This window comes from Stylophora pistillata, chromosome 11 (genome assembly GCF_964205215.1).
Source record: "Stylophora pistillata chromosome 11, jaStyPist1.2, whole genome shotgun sequence".
NCBI lineage: Eukaryota > Metazoa > Cnidaria > Anthozoa > Scleractinia > Pocilloporidae > Stylophora > Stylophora pistillata.
The window spans coordinates 29,903,926-29,916,711 of NC_142529.1; the positions used below are offsets into that span (position 1 = coordinate 29,903,926).

The 12,786-nt window shown below is 42.7% G+C and overlaps 1 protein-coding gene across 2 annotated transcripts in view; it reads right to left on the reverse strand.

The window, feature by feature from the left end:
* Positions 1–84: 84 nt before the first annotated feature.
* LOC111321167 (microtubule-associated serine/threonine-protein kinase 2) overlaps positions 85–12,786 on the reverse strand; it is a 30,566-nt gene continuing 17,864 nt past the window's right edge. For both annotated transcript variants that reach the window (XM_022923964.2, XM_088738344.1), the window contains 14 exons: positions 12,098–12,268; positions 11,720–11,808; positions 10,828–11,094; positions 10,235–10,315; positions 9,410–9,480; positions 8,831–9,058; positions 7,898–8,002; positions 7,367–7,486; positions 6,757–7,171; positions 6,345–6,616; positions 5,994–6,229; positions 5,413–5,487; positions 3,965–4,442; positions 85–2,420 (listed from right to left, as the gene is read on the reverse strand). In XM_022923964.2, coding sequence (XP_022779699.2) covers positions 1,819–2,420; positions 3,965–4,442; positions 5,413–5,487; positions 5,994–6,229; positions 6,345–6,616; positions 6,757–7,171; positions 7,367–7,486; positions 7,898–8,002; positions 8,831–9,058; positions 9,410–9,480; positions 10,235–10,315; positions 10,828–11,094; positions 11,720–11,808; positions 12,098–12,268 — 3,210 coding nt within the window. In that variant the 3' untranslated portion in view covers positions 85–1,818. The remainder of the gene's footprint in view (positions 2,421–3,964; positions 4,443–5,412; positions 5,488–5,993; positions 6,230–6,344; positions 6,617–6,756; positions 7,172–7,366; positions 7,487–7,897; positions 8,003–8,830; positions 9,059–9,409; positions 9,481–10,234; positions 10,316–10,827; positions 11,095–11,719; positions 11,809–12,097; positions 12,269–12,786) is intronic.

Here is a 12,786-nt window from a genome sequence, read left to right on the forward strand (position 1 = left end):
TTAAACGTCACGGAGTGCTCCATGGTTATCCTTTAACTAAAAGCCCAACACCATTGTTTTAGTAAGCTGCCAGCTTCAGCAAAATACGTTATACTTCGTTTTATTCCACTTTTTTCCTATTACTCAATACACTTATCACTAATCCATTCGGAATCATTCCATGGGAAATAAATTAATGTCATCTCCAGGCCTTCATTTTACGGTCCATCACGCAGATACCTCAGAACGCGCGACTCGACAGGAGGTTGGGAAGAGCTACGTACCGCAATGGTATTCGAGAGAAAACCAACTTCACTCGCATGGTAACCACAAATCTACGTTACTGAACAAAATATACGTACGCCCGCAAAAACGAAGCGGAAACACGCACACACAAATACACATACACCGAGACGTACACGCTTCCTTCGAGCACAAACTTTTCATTGCTAAAACACTCACTCGTTTCATTCAGTAACAACACTTCTCGTGCAAATGCCAATCCACACATAACTCTGTTGTCTCCCCTGAGACTCGTAAACAAAATAATGAGTTTGTTTACAAACTCTTTGGGAGCTTTCGAACCCTCATATATCAAAACCGGGCCCGTGCAGTTGGGTAAAACTCAAAGAGAAGAACCTAGAAACAGTCTCTGTAAGTTTGGATCGCGGAAACTAAGGACAAACATCTATTTTCAAACAAAACAAGGACGTAGCTAACCAGCTGTGTAACTCGTGGTTCTTTTCTGTGAGTTTTCTCTGAAATCCAGAATTAAACATATTAATTTTCGAAACGTTAGAGCGCTTTCGATTGAAGTGTCGAAAAACAAAACTGAAGCACTCTGAGAGTCCAATCAGAACAGAGAAAATACAAAAACAACAAGGAGTAAATATAAGCGAACTTCACGAAGCGCGGGAAAACGCTACTGACCTCAGTTATAAATCTAATTGGCTGAGAGAGTGGCACGAGTTTCCTGAACCAATCACAGAGCAAAGTAACGCAGAGCCAAAGTGATCCGGGATTATTTTCGACATTCAATTGAAGAGTGCTCGTCGTTTGTCGTGTATGTAAAATTACCTTCAATGTGAAGGAAACACAAATATGACAGTTCGGCGAGATAGAGATCACCAATATAAAATAAATAAACCAAAAAGTATCGCGGAGAGCTGAGGATGGAGAAGACCTTTCCGGATTGTAAGTAACAACCTTGAAAAGTCCAAGACGCTCAAACCGCGACATTTCCAGCTCAGAAACGAATCCAAATTCTGACAAAAGGGTATAACACCCTCTTAGGCAAGACAGCTGCTCAATAGTTCTACACTGTACCTATCTATTTGTCCTTGTACTTCCGTGTAAGGAGAAACAAGGTATTGGTCAACTCCGACACAGTAAGATATCTAAGTTCACTCATACATGATATATCAGTCTTTGTATCTATGTACATATTTCAATTATTCACAGTATTTACAGTATCTACACAGCAGTTTGTCTTTTGGTATTGAGAGCTTTTTAAAGTGAGTGTTGTGAACCAAACCTAACGTAACTGAAACCGCCAATCAGAAACAAACAGAAAATTACCGCAAGGAACCAATATAAATTTGAGGTACATGCACGTAGATGGTCTTGAGCGCGGGAAAAGTTCACGTAAGCGCGTCGTGCTTGGTTGTAGTTTTGCATCTGATTAGTTGAGAAGGAAGCGCGAGTTTTGTGGACTAATCATAACGCGTGGTGAAGGCAAAACGCAGGAAACGTCAGCCAACTAATAAAATTGTTCCACTAAGTCCAGGCGATCCATCGAAGTTCACCATTGTTAGATTCTTGGTAATTAACGGCCAGCTGTCAAAATTTCGTATCCAAATCTGTTTCATCAAACTTATCTTCTGACTTGTCTCTCAGTTCACGTTTAAGATTCGAAAACATTTTGGGTGCCTCTTCGGAATGTCTTCGTAGCTCGCATTTAAGTTCCAGTTTATTTTGACTATTCGTTTCGATTAAACTAACACTTCGCGGGCGTTCAAGGGGGCTTTCTTGTTCGACAACACAACGTACGCCTTGGTGTTTGCGATGGTGGCGTCCTTTTAGCTCAAAACTGTCTTTTCTCCCGAGAGATCTCTCGTCACGGGAAGTCTTCCGGCGAAATTCAGTTTTTTTATCGTGTTTGCTGAGATGAAAATGTTCTGGAGATAAAGCGCGTCTTAATAACGGCGACCCAGGCCTCGGGGAGGTTTGGGGCGTAATTGTGACCAGATGTGACGCGGGGGACCCCCGAAGGGTCAGAGGAGACGTGCTACGAGGCTGATGTCCCTGAGTGTGAGGATGAGAGGGGGAGACTGAGGTTGGTGATGGGGTCCTTGCAAGGGGTGACACGGGAACGTGTGTTGATGTTTTTCTCCTTGGAGAGCGAACCGCTCGCAGCTTTGGAATAATTCCTTGTAGAGTTCCTGACAAAAGAGAAAAGATAGGGTGAGGTCACCTACAGGAACGTGACTGACTTAGAAATCCCGGTCCATGGTTGCAAAAACACGTCTTCAAAACTTCGCACTATGATATTTCGCATCGTGGCGAATTCGTTCAAATCGGAAAATTTGCCGACAAAGTTGTTCCATCTGGCGATTGAAACAAAACAGCTAATTTCGCGAACTTTAACAGCACAATTTCTTACAGACCTAACCTGTGTACAGCCGCCCTATCCCCTCGAAAAAATCGGGGAGGGAGCGTCTGTGATTTACCGTTGCTAATCGTGTATGGGAATAACTTTGCATAAATTAAAAAAACTCGTTTCCGCTGACCAAAATTTTCGTGGTTCCTCTCAGCTCATTCCGATTTTCAAAATGGCGGTCAATATGAATACTTTTCATCGAGCAATTGAGAGTGTTTGCGACGTTTTCAAAATCGGTTCACTCTTTACCGAGCAAGAAAAATGTCTCCAAGCTCTTTTTGAAGGAAAAGACGTGTATGCAAGTATTCCCACTGGATACGGGAAATCATTAATCTTGTGGGGAATTAGTGAGGGGCCCACACTGTCACTGTTCTCTTCCAGAATTTATTTTTAAAAAGCAGACAGAACAATATCAGGCGAGGTCTCTGACCGACCAAAAACCTACCCACACTGGTTTTCTTATCTCATGAACACACCTTCATCAAAACGTAAGTTGATTGGCTGTAAAGTTCTTCCCAACAAAGATAAACAAACTGATTTATCGGAGCGGACAGATCGTGACACTCGATTTCCGGCAGATAATTTTGAATCATTACAATACTTATTATCCTGTTTCCGACAATCTTTTATGCAGCCCCAATCGTCGCCGATGAGCTGCTCTCGCGTCCACGTGGCAGTAGTAAAATAATTGTGATTTCACCGCTTCAAACGTGATGGTTGAACGAGGAGTAGGATTCGCTTTGACGGGTGACAAGAAAACGGAAGAAGAAGAGGATTTCGGGCTGATAATCTTTCGAGTCGTAGAGTTCACAATACAAAGATTAGTCAGAAGAGCCCTTCGTTTCTTTATTGTCGACAGGCAATTTCTGCAAATGTAAGCGGAATCTATAGACACTTTACACTCCAGCGACAGCTACTCCTCCCGGACGTTAAAACTCGAGCGAGCTCTTCTCTCCGTCAACGGGATTTTTATCTGAGTTCTGAACGATGTTTTTTCCCACAAAGAGCATACAAACTCATCGCTAATTCGCGCACATGTTATTGTGCGAGCAATGTGTACTTCGAGAGAAGGCTTAACATTTCAGAAGTCAAGTCCCCGCGAAATTGATAGCCAATCGAAACCCGTGGTTCACATGATGTAATGATCTACGAGTAACAGCCAATGAGATCATTTTCCGCACATTCCGGGAAAAATCACGTGGTCCCCATACACGATTAGCAACGGTAAATCATCACAGACGCTCCCTCCCCGATATTTTCGAGGGGATGGGGCGGCTGTACACAGGCTATTACAGACCGAAAAAAGAAAAATCAAATTTCACTGACCTGGTCGCCCTAGGCCATGCGCACAAGGCGAACTCGGCGACGAAGCAGGACTACTGCCGACAGAAGATGAAGACTGATCCGACAACGCCCGAAAATCAAACGAGTGCGAACTGAGTTTAGGTGAGGCCGGCCGAGCGGAATCTGGTGACGACACCACACGCTTCAGTGAACTTGTTCTCCGAAGGCCGTTTCCTGGCGACAGACTTGCTCGGCGACCAAACCGCTTCCAGAACGGTTTTTGTTTGGGATGTTTATCTGCCGTTTCAGAGCCAGGAGATGGAAGATTTTGGGGAGCAGTTCCTTTTCGTCCGCGTTTGAAAGACAACTTCTTTCGGACTTGTTTACTAGCAGAGAGCACCCTTTTCCGGCCTCCTCTTTTAATGGATGTCTTGGCGAGTTCAGTCGCGCTGAGTTTTACTTTTGTTCCACCGCTGAGGATAAGCTCAATGACTTCGCGATGACTGAGCCCCTTCACAGACTGCGAGTAAAATAGCATGATGTATTAAGGGAAGTGACTGTAAAGTACCATTTTCTGGAAATTTCTAGAATGCCTAGTCACGGTAACGTGAATACTGAAATGTTCTGATATCATACAATGGAACTTTCTAGAACATTCTATTTGGTTACGTTTCTAAGTTAATTTTTCCAGAATACTTTCATTGGAAGGTTCCGGGATGTTCTTGAATGCGTTATAATTGTTTTACGAGGACTCTCTCATCTGGGAGTAACTGTTGCTTTTGTCTACAGAAACCGACTGTCTGGAGCGCTATACCTGCTCTATAGACAGAGAGCTATTGTAGTACAACCGTTGTAGTCAAAATGCGACTCTTTTCGCTGTAAAATGCTTTCTGCACTTACGTCAAGATCACTGGAGCAATAAACCTTCTGTTACAATACAGTCCGACCGACGAAGAAGTAACAAAAAACAGTTAAAGACTTTAACAATAAAAACACTGCAGCACAAACAATTTATCAGTAGTAACACAACGCGACTCTCTCCTGATAGCCGCAGTGACTGCGTAACGCAATTCCACAACCGTTACGTGACACAGCAATAAAAAGTGCAGTTAGAGCAAGAAAAGTAAGAAAAAAATAAGCCCCAGTTGCCTAAGACCGGGCTAAAAAGAAACACGAACGAGATAAGTTACTAAAAGAATACTGCTTGGATGACACACAAAGTTCTCACAGAGTTGGTTCCCATTTGCACTGCGAGTAAAGCTGATCACCGTCTTTTGCGTTTCTTATCTGCAAATCTCTTAACGAGATCAAACGTACCGTTTAAAGATAACTCCATCTTTAATTAACAATCGCGGCTTTATTTCCTCGAATTAATGGCCTCAATATTACAAATTTCAGTGAAATTCGAGTCTTAATACGAACCTGTACGCTATTTGTACTAATAAACTTTATGAAGTTAAATGTAAATTAAGCACTCGAAAGAAAATTACCTCATCGTTCACGTGCGTCAACAAGTCGCCAGGCCTAAGACCTGACTCAAAAGCAGCACTGCCATGGTCCACATTCTAAAAACACAGAAAACAATTTTGCGATTAACATTCGGGTAGCGTCTAATTTGTAAGAAAAGGTTGCAACACGATGGCTTGCTGGCTTTACATAACTTTCTGTCCGAAATGTCTGACCTTATTCATTGAATAAAGCTATTCTTTGAATCATTGAGTGTTGACGAGGGCATATGTTTCGTCATTATGTTTGTCATCTAAAATTCGCAATCTTCACTTAACCCGTTAGAGTGGAGACAAAAAGATAACGCTCGAAAGGTCAGTTTTAGAAACTCTTCGCATAAGCCTCAAACAACTACGTTATTTTCAGGGTGGAGATATGCCTAAAACTCTCTGGGGCTATAGGAATCAAAGGCACATTTGTTTCCCTAGATAGAGTAAAGCATGCTATTTTAGACTTGAAATAAATTCATCGGTTGTGATGTATACTGCAAACTATCTCTACAGCAATGAACTTCATTCAATCATCGACGTCCATAAAAAGTTCTCCAAAGCGCATATTAACTTACCGACACAAGGTGATGGACTTTGTAGTAGTTCGTATCTCCGAAGTAAACACGAATAGCCTGTAGAGTGAAGCCGTATCCACGAGGTCCTTTTTCGATTATGATTGGTGGACGAAGACAGAGCGAAAGCGTCTTGGCTCTTCGGCGACTGGTCGGAGAACGAGGGGGAGTCCGGGACTGAGGCGAACCAGGAGGGCTTCGTATGTGTTGGCTTAAAGCACGATATTCATCGTCAGACACTGTCAGAAAAATGAAAAAACCAATGAATCAAAAGTACGCGAAGGATAGAGCAAAAACATGGCTCAATGGTGAAGTACATAAGTAACTGAAGACCAATACTCAAGTTATACTTACAAGATAGCTCCAATTTGGGTACAGAAGAGAGTCTTCTGTCCCCCTCGTCAGGGAGGGAATGGGTTCGCTGGACCCGATATTTGTCCTCGGTCTCAGTCTCCACAGTAAAACTGGCCGCGGGGGGATTAGTAGGGCTTTCCTCGCCAGCCGATAATGACAGCAGCGGGATAGGCACTGGGGCCAAATCTGAATAGGCTTTCTTCCTTAACCGGACGGTGGGAGGGGTGACTGGGGAACCTGGGTTGAAATCTCGTTCCATTGGGGTTAAAGAGCTAAAACAAAGAGAGAATAATCGCGACAGTTTAGTTTTAAATCACAGATTCAAAAATTAATTTCTAAGATTAATCCTCCGATCAGAGAAAAGAGTACCAAAACAAAAGAAAAAAAAAAAAAACAAACAAAATTGGCTTACTAATTTGTCGAATTTGTTCGACTATGGGGACGATCGGCATCGACGCTGGTATCACTTTGTTGCCTTCGGAAATCTTCGTCGCTGTCTCGGCTCTCCAAACGAAGTGGTGGGTTTCGTTCCTGACTCCTCTTTCGGACAGTCGGCGGGGAACATTCCGAGCTCATGTCACTTCGGGGAGTCGACACCTCTTCGCCCGAATCTTTAACGTCAGAAGCCTTCTTTGTGTTGTTCGGGGACACGGGAGATGAAGGACCCGGCGAGGTAACCGGGGATGGTACCGGGGACCCGCAGATGCGGGAATACCGGGGGGAACATGTGGAGAAGTTACTGAACTCGCTCGAAAAGCTGCTGAATTCTTCATCTTCATCTTCGTCATCATCAGTCTCCAACTCGTGGTTGTAGCGATCTGTGCGAGCTGCAATAAGGAGCGGAATTATTAGAAACTTATCATGATGGCATTTCAGGGGTTGTGCAGCACATTCGAGCAAGCTACTGAAGCGAAGACTTTATGTTTACATTCAAAAAATCGAGAGGCTGGTGCAAGTTTTCTTAAGCAATCACATTCCGACGAATTTGAAATTGCTCTTCAACAGCGTTAAGTCTGACTTACTATCGAAGTAGCTTGTGTCGTCCTCGCCATCAAGTTGAGGTATAAATTCAGCTTTTTGTCTCAGCAACGCCGTCCAATTTAAGCCTTGAAAGAACTGATGCTCCTTCACTACGTGTGAACCTGAACAGAGAAGAAAAAAAATCCATAGAAGATATCATGAAAGGGCTACACGAAAAACGTCAGAGCTATTTTAGACGAAATTCTCATACTCTCTGATTAGAGATGCTACCGAGGAAATGTTCGAGTGACTTGTACTATTTCAGATTAGACGAAAATGATTCGGAAACTCGTCGGGAATTTCAACGAAGATTCACCGAAAATGGGCGGGAGACGGGACTGATGTAAACATTACGGATAAGTTATGAATCGTGTCACAAACCAAAGACATGCGTGAGGATATTTATTGATTCACAGCCTATACTTGCGCAGAATTCGACATCTATGTACTACAGTTAAAAGCCTGCGATTTCTAAGGTACATGCAAGACAAAGGTATCATGGTAGAGAAAATTGACCCCAGACCCTCTCTCACCTGCAGTGCCCAGACGCAATATAGGATCCTGTTCCAATAATTTTGTCACCAGATCCCGAGCGTCTTCGGGAGGAGCCTCGTCTTCACCCGGCCATTCAATAGCACCTAAAATGATTAGGACGTAAATAACTGTAAGAAACCTAATCAAGGATAAACCTCCTCTGGCTCAAAACGTCCGAAAACAGAAGGAATTGTCCGACAACTGACAAGGCTGTTCAACAACAGACGAAACTGTCCGCAATTTAACAGAACTATCCGAAAAACAAACGAAACCGTCCGAAATCGGACAGAACAGTCCGAATGCACACGGAATCGTCCGATTTTAAACGAAACCGTCGGAAATCGAACGGAACCATCCGAATTCAGACAGAAATCTCCGAAAAATCACGCTCGGACTAGATTGGTTGGTTGCCTCATAAATACTGTAAGTGGTTTCTGCTACAGCGAAGGAAATTCTTGAGTCAGTTTGCTAGACATAACGTCTCGTAGTCACGTTCGACGCACTAAAAACTACTATAAAACGAATACAAGAATTGTAAAAACGTGTAAAATGGTATATAAAAGTCACTTGTAAAAATGTAGCGGAATTCCAAATCGATTTCGATCAATTACGATCCTCATCAGTAGTACTCCGCCATGTGGAGTACTACTGATGAGGATCGTAATTGATCGAAATCGATTTGGAATTCCGCTACATTTTTACAAGTGACTTTTATATACCATTTTACACGTTTTTACAATTCTTGTATTCGTTTTATAGTAGTTTTTAGTGCGTCGAACGTGACTACGAGACGTTATGTCTAGCAAACTGACTCAATTATCGAACACGTTCCTGGCCTCGGCCCACAAAATTTCATCACAAAGAAGGAAATTCTGTACGTGGAAATATGTACACTGTCTTACAACGTGAAATTGTTATTTGTATTCACTTACCGCTCAAAGTATCCGCAAACAGCTCTTCGGGCGTGTCACCATAGAAGGGGGGTACTCCAATGAGGAATTCGTAGAGTATGATCCCTAAGGACCACCAATCCACGGGCTTGCCATAGCCTTGCCTCAGAATGACCTCAGGCGCCAGATAATCCGGGGTACCGAAAACTTGCTGGTCCATGAACTGTTTTGTTTCTTGGGCGAGTGAGTGTTCATACATGTGTGTGGTGCCTTGGGGAGAAATATATGTGAATATCGGCCAAGCAAAAATGAGAGATAGCGTTTATTGACCCTTTCACTTCTAAGAGTGACTAGCATCTAATTTCTCCCTACAATATCACCCAGGAATCACACATTAAGGTCACGAGAATACAGGAAATGATCTCGCTGATTCGAGAAGCAACTGGTTGTTAACCAAATTCTCTTTATGGGCGCCTTGGAAAATGTATAGAGAATACCAAGGAGAATTTACATACTGATCTTTAGGTGTAAAGGGTTCATAGTTGCTACAACGGACTCTGGATCAAAAGGGTTTCGAGATGAGCTGTGGAAAATGAAAACAAAAGTAAATCGAGAACTTACTGTTCATGAGTCCAATCTTTGATAATCCAAAGTCTGTGAGTTTTATGTGACCCAGTGATGTAATTAAAAGACTGCGGAGAAAAATCCCAAAGGATGGCAACTTCAGTTCACAAATAAAGGAATCAATAAGTAAATAAAAAGATTTATTACACGCACTTGTGTCCCTTTGAACTTCGGTCGTATAATAAATCTCTTATTAACCAAGCTTGCTGGGGGACTGTACTGGAAGAATATCGGCCCTCGGTCTTTTTTGTACGGACCTCGCTGCGCTCGGTCCGTACTGTCAACACCTCGGGCCGATATTTTCCCATTACGGCCCTCGTGCTTGGTTAATAAGATATATTTATTTTATCTCTTCGTTAATACGTGCGCGAAGATTGGTCAATTTAGCGGGCCGTATTTTACAGTGTGACCTGCTAAATTCAAAAGTTTGTTTTGAAGTGAAATCTTTTCCCTCTATCTTAACCCAGAGATATACTAGATTTTCTAATATCTTAGGCTGCGTTCACTCTTGGAGCTCGAACACTGTGCCCGTGTACAATTCTTGATGGGCACTAATGCGACACAACTTTTTTCCAAATACCCACGCCAGAATTCGGGCAGTGAACTGGGCACTGATATATCGGGTACTACTCACTAGTGCCCAGGCACTAATGCCCGGGTACCAAGTGTGAGCGCAGCCTTAGTTGTCTGTTTTCTCGGTCCGTACTCTCGGTTTTTTTTTTTTTTTTGTCAATCGGATTTATGGCTCACACGCTTCGACTTACTTTACAGACCACGAACTCGGTTAGTAAGAGGTATAAATATATTTTTAATCAAACTTACTTGTCAGGTTTAAGATCGCGATGAATGACTCCATAACTGTGCAAATATTCCACGGCTAATAATGTCTCAGCTACGTAGGCTCTGACGATTACAACAAAACACAGCGTCACTGAGTAAAATTTAATCCTCTATCTAATGCTTGGGGGTAAAAGTTCGTAAAGGTCAACTTGAACAAAGTGTGTACAATCCTTTAACAACTATACATTTCGCATTTGCTTTGCACGTTTAGTAACAGAGTCGCAATAGGTTTTATTCTTATATCTGACTGGTTTAGAGGATGACGCGTGTTTTCTACACCAATCAAAGAGCGAGAAATCAGGGCTCGACACTAACTTTTCAACTTACTAACCAAGTGGCTAGTGACAACTTAGATGTTGCGACAATTTCAGTTTGTTTACTAGCCAAACTGGCAAGTGGAAATCGAAACCACTAGCCAAAACTGAATTTCTTCTAGTCTGTGGCTAGTTGGCTACCGTTAGTTTCGAGCCCTGGAGATGATGAAGCAAAATCGATGCAATAAGAAATTACTTTCTACAAACAGTTAAAAATCGCTATGTTCTACGTTTTTAGAGAATTACAAAAAAGCTGTTTACCTGGCGAGATCCATTGGTAGTGGTCCACTGTTTTTCAAAAGCGACGCACAGTCCCCTCCCTCGACATATTCGAGCACCATACAAAGGTGTTTCTTTGTCTCAAAACAGCACCACATTCCAACCACAAACGGATTCTCGGCGAACGTCAGAATGTCTCTTTCTGCGAACACTTGTTGAACTTGATTTCTGTGCAGCATAAGTTGTTTGTTCATCTTCTTCATCGCAAATCTCATCTGTGTTTGTTTGTGTCGCACTAAGTAAACAGCACTGTAATTTGAAAGAAAAAAAAACATCGAGTCAAACAACCGTCGCCAGCTCTCCCCTCCCTGCATCAACAGCCAACTTGATGCAAAGGAAAACCTATTGTTGCATGAGACGGATATGTATGAGAGGGGAGGGGGGGGGGGTAAGGCTGTAAAGTGCCGGACTGCAGTGCAGAGAAACGAGGGCTCTAGCTCCACCCTGCATCAACACTCTGGGTCTTAAGATAACAGGGGAGAATGTGCTGCCTTTGCTATGACTTCTGCAAATGGTTAGACATTCCAGTCTTCTCAGATAAGATCGATAAACCGTAAACCGTCTCTTGCATCTTTTCTGTATTAGTAACCAGGGGACGTTAAAGAGCCCACTCAATTATTTCGAAGAGTAAGGAACGCAGTTCGCGTTGTTGTGGTCTGGTCTTGTTAGCAAAACTTCCAAAGTTATGGGCAACCTGAAAAATTTCGTTTCAAAATTGTGAACTGCTCAGTGCAGTCCGGCCAAAGTCCACCGCAAAGTGTTGTAAAGCGCATCAGACCATAGTAGTATGGACAACGCGCTCTAATAAAAGCACCACATCATTATCACTTTGTGATTCACAAATATTTCCTCTTTTCTTTAATTTTTGTCTTACCCGTAAGCACCGTTGCTTATGAGTTTGATGTATTCAAAGTCCTCCTCTGTTGGCATTTCCCCTATTGTCGAGTTAGAACTGGCAGATTTCTAACAAGAATGAAATCATACAAATAGAGATTAGTACACTGTATCAGAGAAAATACATAGAAAATTACCATATTGACACACGAATATTACACGAGAGGGAGGGCTCAGAGAACTGACTGATCGGGTTAAACAGAATAAGAGAAGGACAAAGACACCTACAAAGAGAGAACTAAATGAAACTGAAAAAGCCCAGCAAAAGATGACAAAGGGGTAGGAGACAGAATCTACGAATCCAGGAGTGACGAATTTCAGATCATCTAAAATTAAAAAGAGAGATGAAGATTCATACCAATGGTGACTCAGGTTCTTGCTCCTCTGGCGAGCCTGGTCTGTTATCTTCAGTCTGTACTAGTCCTAATTTGAGTTTAACGTAGTTCGTGATATCTGCCTTCTCAGTGACCCTCTCCAGCTCTCGTCCTTCTTCTTCAAGCTCGTTGTAGAAATTTTCAGGACTGAATTCCTAAAATGCAAGCGAGATTCTAATCAGAAGAAAAGAGACCTTCCAAGGAGAAATAATCGACAGGCAGACAGACATCTATATTTAAACAGGATAGCCCCTTTAGTGTAGTAAACACTGGTATCAACGGGGGTCCTGTTACCCACCCATCCCACCCCAGGGGAGGACATCCATCACACAGTAATCTCGTGCGTGGGAAATTAACGTCTCTTGCCCCTAACCCTGCAGGAGACGGGACCTCCATTTATTCGTCCCTATCCGAGAAGACTAGAATGTCTAACCATTTCTTGATGTTATAGAAAGGTAGCATATTCTTCTCACTTATTTTAAGACCCTGAGTGTTGGTCCGGCCGGGGATCGAACCCTCGACCTCCCGCACAACAGTCCAGCGCTCTATCCATTGAGCAAACCGGGAGGCGGTTGATATGTTTAAAATATTTTCACATTTAAATAATCACGATCAAAACAGTCAGGCTGCTTGTCCGGGTGTCTGTCTGTCTATCTGTCAGATCGACTAACTA